Source organism: Carcharodon carcharias, chromosome 22, assembly GCF_017639515.1.
Source record: "Carcharodon carcharias isolate sCarCar2 chromosome 22, sCarCar2.pri, whole genome shotgun sequence".
In the NCBI taxonomy this organism is placed as follows: Eukaryota; Metazoa; Chordata; class Chondrichthyes; order Lamniformes; family Lamnidae; genus Carcharodon; species Carcharodon carcharias.
The window spans coordinates 20,391,429-20,406,142 of record NC_054488.1 but is presented as its reverse complement, the minus strand read 5'-3'; the positions used below and the strand labels follow the sequence as shown (position 1 = coordinate 20,406,142).

General features: G+C 41.7%; 1 protein-coding gene across 3 annotated transcripts in view; it reads left to right on the top strand.

Annotated features, from left to right (window-relative positions):
- The window catches only part of spata20 (spermatogenesis associated 20), a 380,734-nt gene extending 366,329 nt beyond the window's left edge, over nucleotides 1-14,405 (top strand). For all 3 annotated transcript variants that reach the window (XM_041217280.1, XM_041217283.1, XM_041217282.1), the window contains exon 16: nucleotides 13,782-14,405. In XM_041217280.1, the coding sequence (XP_041073214.1) occupies nucleotides 13,782-13,952 (171 nt within the window). In that variant the 3' untranslated portion in view covers nucleotides 13,953-14,405. The remainder of the gene's footprint in view (nucleotides 1-13,781) is intronic.
- Nucleotides 14,406-14,714: the final 309 nt, after the last annotated feature.

Here is a 14,714-nt window from a genome sequence, read left to right as displayed (position 1 = left end):
TTCTCCTCATCTCTGTTTTAAAAGGCCTTCCCTTTGCTCTGAGGCTGTGCTATTATTATTATTATAAATATATAATTATATATATATAAATACTATTCCTCATCTCTACTCAAACCGATTATATATCCTGATTTCCTGAACCAAGGTCACCTCTAACTATTGCACAAAGGCCATCTTTGATTAACAGTGCTACCCCTCCACCTTTACCTAGCTTCCTATTATTCTTGAATGTCATATACCCCTCAATATTCAGGACCCAACCCTTGTCATCCTGCAGCAACATCTCCGTTTGGCTATCAGATCATATTTATTTACATCGCCGTGTGCTATCACTTTGTTTACTTTATGAATGCTATGCGCATTCAGATGCCATAGAACCAAAGAAAAGTTACAGCACAGAAGCGGCCATTCGGCCCTTCTTGTCCATGCCAGCCCAAGGACACCCAGGTGCCCTTTCTAATCCCACCTTCCTGCACCCGGCCCATAGCCCTGCAGCTTACAGCACTTTAGGTGCAGATCCAGGTACTTTTTAAAAGAGTTTTAAGTTTCTGCCTCTACTACCAACTTGGGCAGCGAATTCCAGACACCCACTACCCTCTGCGTAAAAAAGTTCTTCCTCATGTCCCCCCGACACCTTCTGCCACTTATCTTGAATCTATGTCCCCTTGTTCTAGAATTCTCCACCAAGGGAAACAATTTTATCCTGTCTACTCTATCTATTCCCCTCATAATTTTGTACACCTCAATCAAGTCACTTTCAGCCTTCTTTGTTCTAAGGAAAATAACCCCAACCTATCCAATCCCTCCTCGTAGCTACACTTTTCCCTGGCAACATTCTTGTAAACCTCCTCTGCACTCCCTCCAGAGCTATTACGTCCTTCCTGTAATGTAGTGACCAGAACTGCACACCATACTCCAGTTGTGACCTCACCAGTGTTTTATACAATTCCAACACTATATCCTTACTTTTATATTCTATACCTCTGCCAATGAAGGACAGCATTCCATATGCCTTCTTTACAACCTTGTCTACTTGAACTGCAGCCTTCAGGGACCTGTGTACTTATACACCAAGATCTCTCACTTCATCTACCCCTCTTAGTATATTCCCATTTATTGTGTAATCCCTGTAACTGTTTGACCTCCCTAAATGTATGACCTCACACTTCTCTATGTTAAAATCCATCTGCCACTTTACCGCCCACTCCACCAACCCACCTATTTCGTTTTGGAGATTATGGCTATCCTCTACGCTACCCACTATTCAGCCAATCTTCTTGTCATCTGCAAAATTCCCAATTATGCCTCCCACATTCACGTCCAAATCATTAATATATAACACAAACAGCAAGGGTTCCAACACTGAGCCCTGTGGAACACCACTTGAGACAACTTTCCATTCGCAAGGGCATCCATCGACCATTGCCCTTTGTTTCCTGTTACAACACCAACCTTTTATCCAGTTTGCCACATTACCCTGAATCCCATGGGCTTTTACTTTCCGGACCAATCTGCCATGTGGGACCTTGTCAAATGCCTTGCTAAAATCCATGTACACAACATCCACTGCACTATCTTCATCAATCCTTCTTGTCACCTCCTCAAGGAATTCAATCAAATTTGTGAGGCAAGACCTTCCTTTAACAAATCCATGCTGACCATCCCTGACTAGTCCATGCCTTTCCACATGAAAGTTAATCCTATCTCTCAGGATTGATTCTACTAATTTGCTCATCACCGATGTAAGACTAACTGGCCTATAATTGTTTGGCATTTCCTTTGATCCCTTTTTAAACAATGGAACTACATTTGCAATTCTCCAGTCCTCCAGTACCTCCCCTGTATCTAGTGAAGATTGGAAAATCATCCTCAGAGCATCTGCTATCTCCTCCCTGACTTCCTTCAGCAGCCTCGGAAACAATCCACCTGGTCCTGGCAACTTATCAACTTTCAAGGATTTCAACCTTTTGAGTACTTCCTCTCTCTTTATGACTATCCCATCCAATATCTCGCAGTGTTCCTCCTGGACTACTATATCTACATCCTCCCTTTCCTTTGTAAACACGGAGACAAAATATTAATTCAAAACCCTTCCCACAGCCTCTGCATCTACACACAAGTTTCCATCTTCATCTCTGATAGGTCCCACTTTTTCCTTAACTAACCTTTTACAGAATCTTTAGTTTTGTCTTTTTGTTATCTTTGCAATGTCTTGTCTTGAGTGTTGATGTATTCTTAGGTTTTTTCTCTCTGTCCCTTCCTGCCATTCTCCAACCCTCATTTCCCATGTTACTATTTTCCTCTCTCACCTTGTCTGTACTCTTTGATAGGCCACAAAAGCAGTTTCTCCAAATTTGCTTTTGGATTTATTAGTGCCTATCTTAAATTTATGACCTTGTGTTTTGGACTTGTCCACAATGGAAACCATTTATCTGTGTCTACCCTATCGAACCCTATAATATCTTAAAATTGTTATTAGGTCGCCCCTCAGCTTGCTGTTTTCTAGAGAAAATAGCCCCAGCTCCTTCAGCCTTTCCTGATGGATATATCCGCTTTGTCTAGTATCATCCTTGTAAATCTTATTTTGTACATTCTCAAGTGTGTCTATATCCTTCCTATAATTTGGAGACCAGAACTTTGCGTAGTATTCTAAATGTGGTCTAGGCTAGGTTTGACACTAGTTTAACCCAACTTCTCTGTTTTTCAATTCTATCACTTTGGAAATGAACCAAAGGCTTGCTTTGCTTTTTAAATGGCCTCTTTATCCTGGGTCACCATCTTTAGTGACTTGTGACTGTGTACCCCTAGATCTTTCAGTTCCTTTGCCTCATTTAGAGTCTTATTACTAATGTCCTTTAGGGAAGGAAATCTGAGTTCTTACTAGGTCTGGCCTATATGTGACTCCAGTCCACACCAATGTGGTTGAGTCTTAACCGCCCTTTGAAGAGGTTTAGCAAACCACTGTGTGGTATCAAACTGTTACACCTGCAGTAGTTAAAGAAGAAGGCCCACCACCACCTTCGCAAGGCACAGTTGGCTGAGCAATTAATGCCCACCAACCTGAGAAGGAATTTAAAAAAAATTGGGACACCAACTGCAACGTTACAGTTGGCTGTGAGGCTCTCCATCAATGAATAGGCCATCATCATTCAGCGTCTCGGCTCTCACATGGCGAAGTAACGAGGCTCACTGTGCTTGTGGGGTCATACATCAGCAAGAGATCATGCTTTCACCAGAAGGTAATAGCAGCAGAGAACATGTCAAGAGAAGTAAAACCAAGATGCCTACAGCATGGGTTAGGCACAGAGTAAATCATCCTCTGTACTGCCCCACTTCTAGATCGTGTGTAGCACACTTATACACATTGAAAACTCCTTTCGTTATCCTAATAATATGCATCAAACCCAACTGCAGATTTGTGCAATAACATTGCATTCTCTATTTCCTACACCAGCCATTTGATAGCCTTTCTCAGATTGTCAGTTCAGTGCCATTTATCAGGCTGGGCTAGATTCAAACTCAGGCTCCAGAGCTGAAAGCCAAGTATCTATCCTACTACACCACTTTGTCCCCTTGAGTTTCCATTTCTCATTCTTTTATTTGGTTTATTTTCTTTAACCTCCTCTCCACTTTTTCCCCCCATGCTTTCATTCCTTTCCTTTTTCTTGTACTACATTTCCATTTCTATCTCTTTTCTTTCTGAGACGACTTTCCTTTCCTTTCTGGGACAATTCTTTTCTCTCCAGAATCCCCTGTTGATGTGACGCAGTTTGATTTTGACCTAAAGTGCAATGGCAATGAGTTATTTTCCTTTCCCAGAGAACCATTTTATGTCATATTCTTGTTACCCATTAATAAAAGCAGCATTTTCTCAAATGTTCAAGTTAAGCAGTCATTGTTGGGAGTCTTCAGCTCTCAAAAAATTGACCCCCTGAAATGAAGTTGACTTCCTTCTATGAAGTCTCCTGAGGCAGTTACTGTGCATTTAATAGTAAGGCTGCACAAACAACTGCAATGTCGTACATCCATTTCCCATGGCCTTTGATCCCTAAATCATTGAGGAATTCCCTTTCTTCTGCTGACTGACTGGATGGTATCTCCTTATTTATCATCAGCTTTCATTGGAGATGTTTGTTCCAGCTCGGATCTATGTGGACCTTAGTTTTAACTCTTACAACACCATCTTAGTTAAAATCATCGTTTAAGTAAATGTCAACATCCCAAAGATAGATTGACATTTGCTTGAGGTATCATTTGAAGATTCCGGATTCCATATCAAACTCAGCTGAAACACAGTGCGCAGGATGTTACTCTGAAATGCTTTTGTCCAGCATTAGCTTATCAGCTCCATTAATTCAGTCAGTGTTCATAAGGAGTTAAAAACCAACTGACCTCAGAAATAATGTGCCAGCCTAATTTGATTCAAATCTTGTGAGGGCACTGGCTGTTCACGAAGGAGATGACTTAGGGAGGAGCCCTGCTGCACAATGCAAACAAAAACAGGACATATAATTTGTTCAGTTATGAGATGACTGGCAGTTCAGGAGGTTGGGGACATTATATATGTGGAGACCTGGGACCCTATAAAGCAGAGAGACCTGGGACCCTATTAAATGTAGAAACTTGGGACCCTATGACATGTGGAGACCGGACCCTATAACACACACAGACATAGGACCCTATAAAACGTAGTGACCGGGACCTTGTAGCATTGGTGATCTTGGACGCTATAACATGTGGCAACCTGGAACCCTACAACACATGACAGCTGGGGCTCTATAACGCTGAGGAGTTACGGTAATTGTAGCTTCTTCCCATCTTGATTCCCATTTCTGCTGTAGCCTTCGCTGAGATGTTTGAACTCAGCAGGATGATGCCAAGCCATTGATTAACTTTGTTTTAACCAGAAAGTGCAGTAAACACCAACAATTTATATTAAATAACATAGCAAAATATCCTAAGAAACTTCACAGGAGCATTCGTTCGTTCATTCTCACATCGCCTTTGTGAGGCCATTGGCATCGCCTTGCTTCTTCTCGGCTTTCTTCAAGCCTCCCTCAGTCCACTTCACAATGATATCCACCTATCCGATTTTTCTTCTTCTTCTTCTGTTCTTACCCCGAATTTCTCCTTCAATTGCCATTATCAGAACAAAATTTAACATAGAACCACATAACAAGATATGAGATTTAAAAATGATAAGTGAACATGTTTTAAATGAGTGTATGAGCTGTTATGTAGGAGCTGCTGTAATACAATCTGAATGTAGAGCATCGCAATAGTAAATCACTTAAACATCTTATAATCCAACAGCAATTTCATGAAGTTAAGAAAAAGTGAAGACATTAGGGAAAGATCACAGGGGTGATATATTAACTGAAACATTTCCCGCAAGGTTAGATGTCAGATGGGATCCAGCAAGGAAGTTTTCACAGATCAGAAGGGGATCAAGCTGACTGCAGCTTTGTGCTGATTCATTGTGACAGACTTGTATATTCTTCAAAACTCCTGCAATAAATAAGTGACTCTATTTATTTGTGCGAATGCACGGCTGTGGCAATATGAGACAAACAGTGAAACAGTTTGTTCAGGTCCAAGCATATACTCTTCATTATCCACATTATAGGGAGGATATTGGCATTTTAGAGAGGGGGGTAATAATGTAGATTTACTAAAATGCTGCCTTGCACAGCCAAAGGCAATGTTATCCATTTGCATTAACGTCAATTCCTAAATTGCCATCTAAGTTCCTAAGTTGGCATCTTAAGCACTCCATTTATTTCAGGCACAAACAGCTGTGTTTACTCACTGGTTCACCTGGTTAAGGTGCACTGAATGCAAGAACAAACAGTACTATGTAAATAGGGTAAATAAAAACAGAAAATGCTGGAAATAATCAGCAGGTCAGGTAGCATCTGTGGAGAGAGAGAAACAACGTTAACGTTTCAGTTTGATGACGTTTTATCAGAACGCTATTTCAGATCTTCAACATCTGTAGTATTTTGCTTTTTTACAGTAAATAGCATTTCATTAAGATATACTGAATGCCATAAAAGAGCTTGATTAAGGCAGAACTAAAAACAGAAAATGCTGAAAATACTCAGCAGATCAGGCAGCATCTGTGGAGAGCAAAAGAATTAACGTTTCAGGTTGATGACCTTTCATCAGAACTAGGAACAGTTAGAAATATAATAGGTTTTGAGCAAGGGCTATGCGGGTCAAAGACAAAAGGAAGAGCTGTGATAGGGTGGAAGACAGGAGAGTTTGAATGACAGAAAAGTTAGTCTTACAGAGGCAAAAAAAAAAACAAAGAACCAAAAAAATGTGCCTAGAGCAGGTGTGCTACTGTCTGAAAGCAAAAATAAGAGAAAAACCAAAAGATACAAAGAAAAGGAAACAAAATGGGGGGACAGAGTTTCTGGTTTGCAATTGCTGAATTCAATGTTGGAAGGCTGCAAAGTTCCTAATTGAAAGATGAGGTGCAGTTCCTCAAGTTTACGTTGAGCTTCACTATAACTGTGCAGCAGGCCAAGGACAGAGATGTCAACATGAGAGCAAGGTGGAGAATTAAAATGACACCACCAGAAGCTTGGGTCGTATTTGCAGCTGGAACGGAGGGCATGAGGGGAAATAGAGGGGCATCTCAAACTGCCCCTCTCCCACACTCCAGGGTCCATCATCCAGGTGCCCCACCTTTCAGCACCAACTGGAAAGTGAACAGGCTCTTTGATAGCTAGTTGGATTAATCTTGATTGTTAGTTAAATGGACTTTTGCCCCATTTCCAATATTTTTGTGATTAGTAAATTAAAATAATTCAATGAAAATGAAAAAAATACATTCGATGATGCTATGATTTTTCTCTGGAATTGATTGTAGCTGTGTGCCAGATGTTGATATTCCATCCCTGGAGACTCCAAGGCAATCCTGGAGGATTGACAACCCTATTTGTTCCCCTTGCGTACAACATTTAGATAAATAAGTTTGTGTTTGTAATATGCTAAAGTTGCATAACTAAATAATCCCTTGTACATAATTACCTACATCACTTTTCCTGTCAGTTACCTCACATAATGTTCAGAAGTTCATGCTTCATTTTGTTTTGATATTGCTGAAAAAAGAGACATGTCGAAGCTTTTCGTCTTGTACTCATCAACATTACCCTGGGCCTCTGGAATACTAGTCCAGCGACAGTACTACTATGCCACAGCCTGCTTTGATATTGCTGAAAAAATTGATATTGCTCCCTCTGCAGGGGAGGCAGTGGCATAGTGTTACTGTCACTGGACTGGTATTCCAGAGACCCAGGGTAAGGCTCTGGGACCCTGGTTTGAATCCCACCACAGCAGATGGTGGAATTTGAAATCAGTAGAAATCTGGAATTAATAGTCTGATGATGATCACAAAAGCATTGCTGATTGTTGTAAAAACCTATCTGTTTCACAAATGTCCTTTTGGGGAAGGAAATCTGCCATCCTTACCTGGCCTGACCTACATGCGACTCCAGAGCCACAGCAATGTGGCTGACTCTTAAGTGCCCTCTGAACAAGAGCAATTAGGGATGGGCAATAAATGCTGGCCTAGCCAGCGACACCCACACCCCATGAATGAATTTTAAATTTTTTTTAAATAAAAATGACCAGTGAGAGGGTCAGAGTGTGTATGCCAGACTTACTAACCCAGTCTCTTGATGCTCACTCACTCGCCCTCACCCACTGTGTGATTGGGTCTGAGTATGTGTGAGAGTGAGAAATCTAAGACTAAGAAAGGCAGACACACACTCACTCTCTCACTCACACACACACACACACACACACAGACAGACTCTCACTCACTCACATATACACACAGACACACACACACTCTCACTCACTCTCACTCCACGAGAGAAATCTAGCCAGAAATACAAAAACAGATAGTTAGAGTTTCTATAAACATTTAAAAAAAGAAATGAGTTAACAAAGTGAGTGTTGGTCCTACAGAAAGTGCATCTGGAAAATTGATAATGAAAAACAAGGAAATGGCAGATGAATTGCACAGGTATTTTGCATCAGTTTTCACTATAGAGGACACAAGTAACATTCCAGAAGCAGCTACAAATCACGAAATGGAAGGGACAGAGGAATTCGGGAAAATTGCAAACACCAGAGAAGTGGTACTGAGCTGCAGGCTGACAAGTGTCCAGGTTCTGATGGACTTCATTCTAGGGTCTTAAAAGAAGAGGCTAGTGAGATCGTTGATGCATTGGTTTTAATTTTCCAAAACTCCCTAGATTCAGGGAAGGTCCCATTAGATTAGAAGATAGCAAATGTAACTCCATTATTCAAAAAGGGAGGGAGACAGAAAGCAGGAAATTTCAGGCCAGTTAGCTTAACATCTTTCATAGGCAAAATGTTAGAAGCTATTATTAAAGAAGTTATAGCAGGGCACTTGGATAAGTTCAAAGTAATCAGGCAAAGTTCTTTGAGGAAGTAACATGTGCTGTGGATAAAGGGGAACCGGTGGATGTACTGTACTTAGGTTTCCAGGAGGAGTTTGATAACATGCCACATCAGAGGTTATTGCATAGAATAAAAGCTCATGATATAGGGGATAATGTATTGGCATGGATAGAAGATTGGCTGACCTACAGGAAGCAGAGAGAAGGCCTAAATGGCTCTTTTCCAGGTTGACAAGATGTAATGAGTGGTATGCCACAGAGATCTGTGCTGGGACCCCAACTGTTTGCACTTTATATAAATGACTTAGATGAAGGGATGGATGGGATGGTTGCTAAATTTGCTGATGACACAAAGAAAGGTAGGAAAGTAAGCTGTGAAGAGGACTTAAGGAGGCTACAAAAAGATATAGATAGGTTAAGTGAGTGGGCAAAGATCTTGCAAATGTGAAATTGTCCATTTTGGCAGGAAGGATAAAAGAGAAGCATATCATCTAAATGCTGAGAGATTGCAGAGCTCTGAGATGCAGAGGGATCTGGGTGTATTAGTGCATGAATCATAAAAGGCCAGTATGCAGGTATAGCAAGTAATTAGGAAAGCTGGTAGAATGTTATCATCTATTGCGAGGGGACTTGAATACAAAAGTAATGAGGTTATGCTTCAGTTATACAGAGCACTAGTGAGACCACATCTGGAGTACTGTGTACAGTATTGGTCACCTTATTCAAAGAAGGTTGTGAGTGCATTGGAAGCAATTAATACCTGGAATGGGCGGGTTATCTTATGAGGAAAGGTTGGACAGGCTAGGCTTGTATCCTCTGGACATTAGAAGTAAGAGGTGACTTGATTGAAACCATTAAGATCCTGAGGGGTCTTGACATGGTGAATGTGGAGAGGATGTTTCCTCTTGTGGAAGAATCTAGAACTAAGGGTCACTGTTTAAAAATAAGGGGTCAAATGGAGATGAGGTGAATTTTTTTCTCTTAGACAGTTGAGAGTCTTTGGAACACTCTTCCTAAAAAGATGGTGGAAGCAAAGCGTTTGAATATTCTTAAGACAGAGGTGGATAGATTCTTGGTAAGCAAGTGGTTGATAGGCTATCAGGGATAGGTGGGATGCAGATTTGAGGTTACTGTCAGATCAGCCATGATCTTATTGAGTGGTGAAGCATGCTGAAGGGGCCGAGTGGCCTACTCCTGTTCCTTGTTCATATGCACTTCACACACTCACTCTGTCACTTCACATAAACACACACACACACACTCCGCATGCACTCCACAAATGCCATGCACTCTCACTCCACACCCACACACGCACTCTCACTCCACACACACACACACTCGCTCCCACTCCCACACACACTCGCTCCCACTCCCACACACACTCGCTCCCACTCCCACACACACACGCTTGCACATACACACACTCTCTGAATCAATCAGATGCACCAGCTAGCCTCTTCCCACTCTTCCCCCCACCCCCCAAACCCCCACCCAACCCTGGGCACCATATTGTCTCACTCCTGGGTCTCCCAGCATCTTTCTCCGGGCCTGGCAGCCTCTCCTTCCTGGGGCCCAGCAGCCAGCGTCTCCTTCCAAATGGTCACAGCACTCACTGCCCCCAACCCCGCCGCCCATAGCCCTCTCTGTCATCCTTCCCCCCACCCTGCTTGAAAGAAAACCTCTTCCTCCCCAGCAGAATCACTGTCGCTGGTGCTAGCTGCTCCTCCAAATACAGACTGTTTCTCAGGAGTGGAGCAGCCTGTAATTGGAGGAGCAGCTCGTTGCAGAATCTTCTTCTGTAACTTACTGTTTCACCAGCAGCTTGAAAACTGGCTCCGAGGCTGCGTAGAGCATCTTCGGGGGCTGGATGTGCCCATGGGCCACGGATTGGACAAGCCTGCACTAGTGCGTTCTGTGTGTTACCTGGTACTTGGTCATTTAATTGATGCGGTAGCAGCTGTGTGAAGTCCTGTGAAAATTCTAAGCGCTTGAAAGAAGGGTAGGCCAATGAGGAAAATTCTTTCAAAAGCTTTTAAGCACACAACCATATGGGTAAATTTGATGGTTTTAGATTTGAGAATTTGGTATAATTTTCTGTGCTTATAATAAATAGCATTTCCAGGCCTGAAATCAAGATAGTGACTCAGGGATTTTCAAATAAAATTTTTGGTGATTTCATTAGTTTCCCTGTTTCTTCTTGCTAGTTAATTTATTAGTAGCTATTTGCTGACTGCTGATTCTTAATTTTAATGGGGAGAATTTGAACCTGCCTCAGCCATCAGAAACAGGGCTGGAGGACAGTTAAAATAGCTGTGCAAAGACTTAACAGCCCATTCCCACGGCCAGTGTTAATTGCTGTGCAGACCAGATCCCTGAAGGAAACTTTATACCCTTTTTTTATTCTGAAAACGAGAAGATGATGTACCAATCTCAGCAGTAGGGGTTTTAAAAATTAAAGTAAAAGTTTTATTAACAAGAGTAAAAGAAAACTTAAGCACATAGATTACTGTTACATGATTAAGGTTAACCTTACAGAACCTTCCCCAAAAAGATGCTCTACTTGGTCAGACCCACAAGTAAACACCTCCAGGCAACACTCCCTTAAAGATGTTTAACTGTAAAATCCAGTAATATTACACAAGGCAAACTGCTATAGCTTCAATAAAGGCATACCATATGACCTCTACCAAGTTCCACTCTGCAGTGGAATCCACTTCAGGATTAAAATGCTTGTTGCAGCCCAAGACTTTTCTGGTTTGACTGGATAGCTGGTTCAAATGGCATCCTCTCGCAGCCCAGAGCTCCAGCTATCTCCAACTAAGCTCTCCACAGTAACTCACATTGTTTTCATACCTCTTTGAAACTCAAATCCTTCCAAATATAAAATATATATAAAATAAACTTGTCTTTGCTTTTGGGTCAATAAAATATATCCCCACTACTATTTACCTATGGAATCCTGTAGGATGCAAACATGTTTCTTTTTACCTCTGACTCCCCTTTGATATTCAAACAAACTCTCAACTTAAGTAAAAATGCAAACGTTAGATCTAACCTATTTACTTGTACCTCAAACTTAACACCTCTATCCTTTTCATGTTTTAAGACCCCAGACAACCTGGCTCCTGTCAATCTCTTGCCCAGCTTAATTAAATCATACACACAAACACACACACACACACACACACACACACACACACACACACAGCGTTCTTTACAGAATAGCGCAATATTCCCCCAAAATATTTTTTAAAATAACATCCATTCTCACACCACTGTCATCACACCACACGCCTGCCATCATCTGAGTTAGGGCCTTTTTTAGCTGTCCACGGAACCTGTCTAAGTCAGGCTGGAGCCTCATTAATACATGCCGATCAGGATCCTACAATGGCAATTGGGACCCCAACGGTCTTCTCTAAGTCAGAAATTTTCCTTTGGTGCACTTGACTGTCAGCCCAGATTATATGCTTCAATCTCTGGAGGGGGGACTTTGAACTCACAACCTGATGAAGGGAGAGAGCTACCAGCCCGTTAGCAGGCGGCTTAGCATTGCTAATGTGCTGGCCTCCTAATATCAGCTGTCAAAATTTAGCCAGCTGTGGGGCACGCTACAGCTGGTCCCAGATATGTTCCATATATCCTCAGCCACTGAAAGCAGGCACTGTGCTTTTCAGCTGTGCCTGGCAGTCAGTGAGGGGAGAGGCACAAGGCGGGCAGTAGGTCTGTTTTATTCTTCAGCACTTCTCGCAGTCACGCACGAGGGTGGAATCTCACTGCTGCTTTAAATTAATCTCTGGGCTATTTCTGATCTGCTGCTTCTGCACATTGTCCAGTCCCTGCCATCTGTCAGCTTCTCTGCTCTGCTCAATTGGTTTGGAGTGGTTAGCTGATAAAGAAAATATGGCACTAAAGTGGATAGAAATTAAAAATCATCAATCTAAACAAATTTTCTGACTACTTGCCCTCCTGAACTGCCAGTGAGGGACAGCTGCTCTGCTGTTTGTATACGTGTTTTATGTGCCATGTTATAGACCACAACCAAATTATATATCAGTACCATTTTGTACATCAAAACCATATTACACAATACAAAAAGCAAAATACTGCAGATGTTTGGAATCTGAAATATAAACAGAAAATGCTGGAAATGTTCAGTTCAGGCAGCATCTGTGGCAAGAGAAACAGAGTCAACAATTAACATAACCTTTCATCAGAACTGGAAGATTTTGTGGATGTAACAGGTTTTAATCTAATACAGAGGCAAGGAGAGGGGAAAGGGGATGAAAGAACAATAGGGAAGGTCTGTGATAGGGTGCAAGTTAGAAGAAATTGAATGAACAGCAGAATCAATAACAACAACTGCTATCTGAAAAAGTAGTGGTTATGACACAAAATTGTTGAGTTCGATGTTGTGTGGGAAGGTTGCAAAGTGTTTAATCAAAAGATGAGGTGCTATTTCTCAAACTCAAGTTGAGTTTCATTGGAATACTGCAGGATAATGAGGACAGAGAGGCCAGAGTGACAGTGAGGTGGAGAATTAAAACAGCAAGCAACTGGAAACTGATGTTGGTGCACTGGACGGAGATGTTCAGCAAAGAGATCATCCGATCTGTGTTTGGTCTCGCCACTATTTTGACCAGCAAATACAGTATTTTAAATTTGAATGAAGTACAAATAAATCGCTTTTTCACCTGGGAGATGTGTTTGGGGCCTAGCACAGTGGCAGAAGAGGAGGTAAATGGGCAGGTGTTGCATCTCTTGCGCTTGCGTAAGAAGCTGCCATAGGAAGGGGAGGGGACATTGGAAGTGTTGAGAGTGTGTGCCAGGATGCCATGAAGGGAGCAATCCCTATTACACAGGGGTCCATTCTGTGCACACAGTATTACACACCTTGTCACAACACAAAGAGATGATTTGACCCCCACACAGGAGGTGACCAGCTGTAAGTATAGTAACCTAGTGGTTATGGCACAGGACTGGTAACCCAGAGGTATGTAATTAAAATCCCATCATGACAAGTTATGAAACTGAATTCAGTAAATCTGGTATTTTTTGGGCTGGCACCAAAAAAAATCACTAAGGAAGTTGCTTGATGATCATGAAAATGTCATTCCGGGGGACCTCCATCCCTACCTGGCTTGGAGTTCATGTGACTATACTCTTAATGCCTTCATGGAAACGTAATGGGCAGGACATTACATTGTTACTCACATCCCAAAAACAACGAAAACAAAAATCAACATGTTAGCGTGGAGTTACTCTTTGAATTCAACTGTGTTATCTCTAGAATGCACTGTGTCCATTGTTAGTTGTAACAACAATTTTCTTTCTCTCCATTAGATATTACTTTTGGCGGATGGAAACTCCAAGAGCTTCCTCTACCAGACACTGCCCTTCCTGTCAACATTAGGATTGAAGGATAGTAAAGCTACAGCCTACGTTTGCCAGAACTTCTCCTGCTCCCTGCCAGTTACCTCAGCCAGCGAGCTCCAGGCTTTACTCGTTAAATAATAAAGCAGTGCAACAGTGGGCAAACGGTTTGCTATAAACCCTGAAAATCTCATAGAATTCTTTGGATTTATTCTTTTTATTTAGTGTTCAAGAGCAATTTTATGATTTTTGTGAGGTGGACAAGCTAACATTACTTCAAGATGATAGTACCAGTTAGGTGATTGTATACTTCCAAAGCAGATTTTTTCTCAATTATTAAGTTATTTAAATGGTTGCAGTATTTGAGCACTGCAGGTCACAATTTGATGTAATGGATTATTAGCAAGATATATGCAAACATAAAGCAGTGTCCTTGTACTGTAGCAGTGCTGCCGAATGCCATTTCTTGGATGAGGTTTTAAATCCATGCTCTGCCCTCTCGGCATTATTTTGAAGAAGAACAGGGGAGTTCTTCCTAATGCTCTGGCCAATGTTTATCCCTCAGCCAACATCAATAAAGAAAAGATCATATGATTATTGCTATTTGTAGGAGTTTGTTGTGCACAAATTAGTTGATGTGTTCTCTGTACAACAATGACAATACTTAAGAAGTTCTTAATTGACTGTAAAGTATTTTGGGATGTGCTGAGATTGTGAAAGACGCTAGATAAACACAAGTCTCTATTCTGTACCATCCCAGAAGATGCATTAATCTAATGAGCTATCGGACACATTTCCCACACCCACCTTGGCATGGCTTTCCTCCTCTTGTTCTCACTCACAGCAGTGCTTCAGATTCCACCAGAGCTCCCCTGAAGCACATGCACTTGTGAAGAAAGCTTT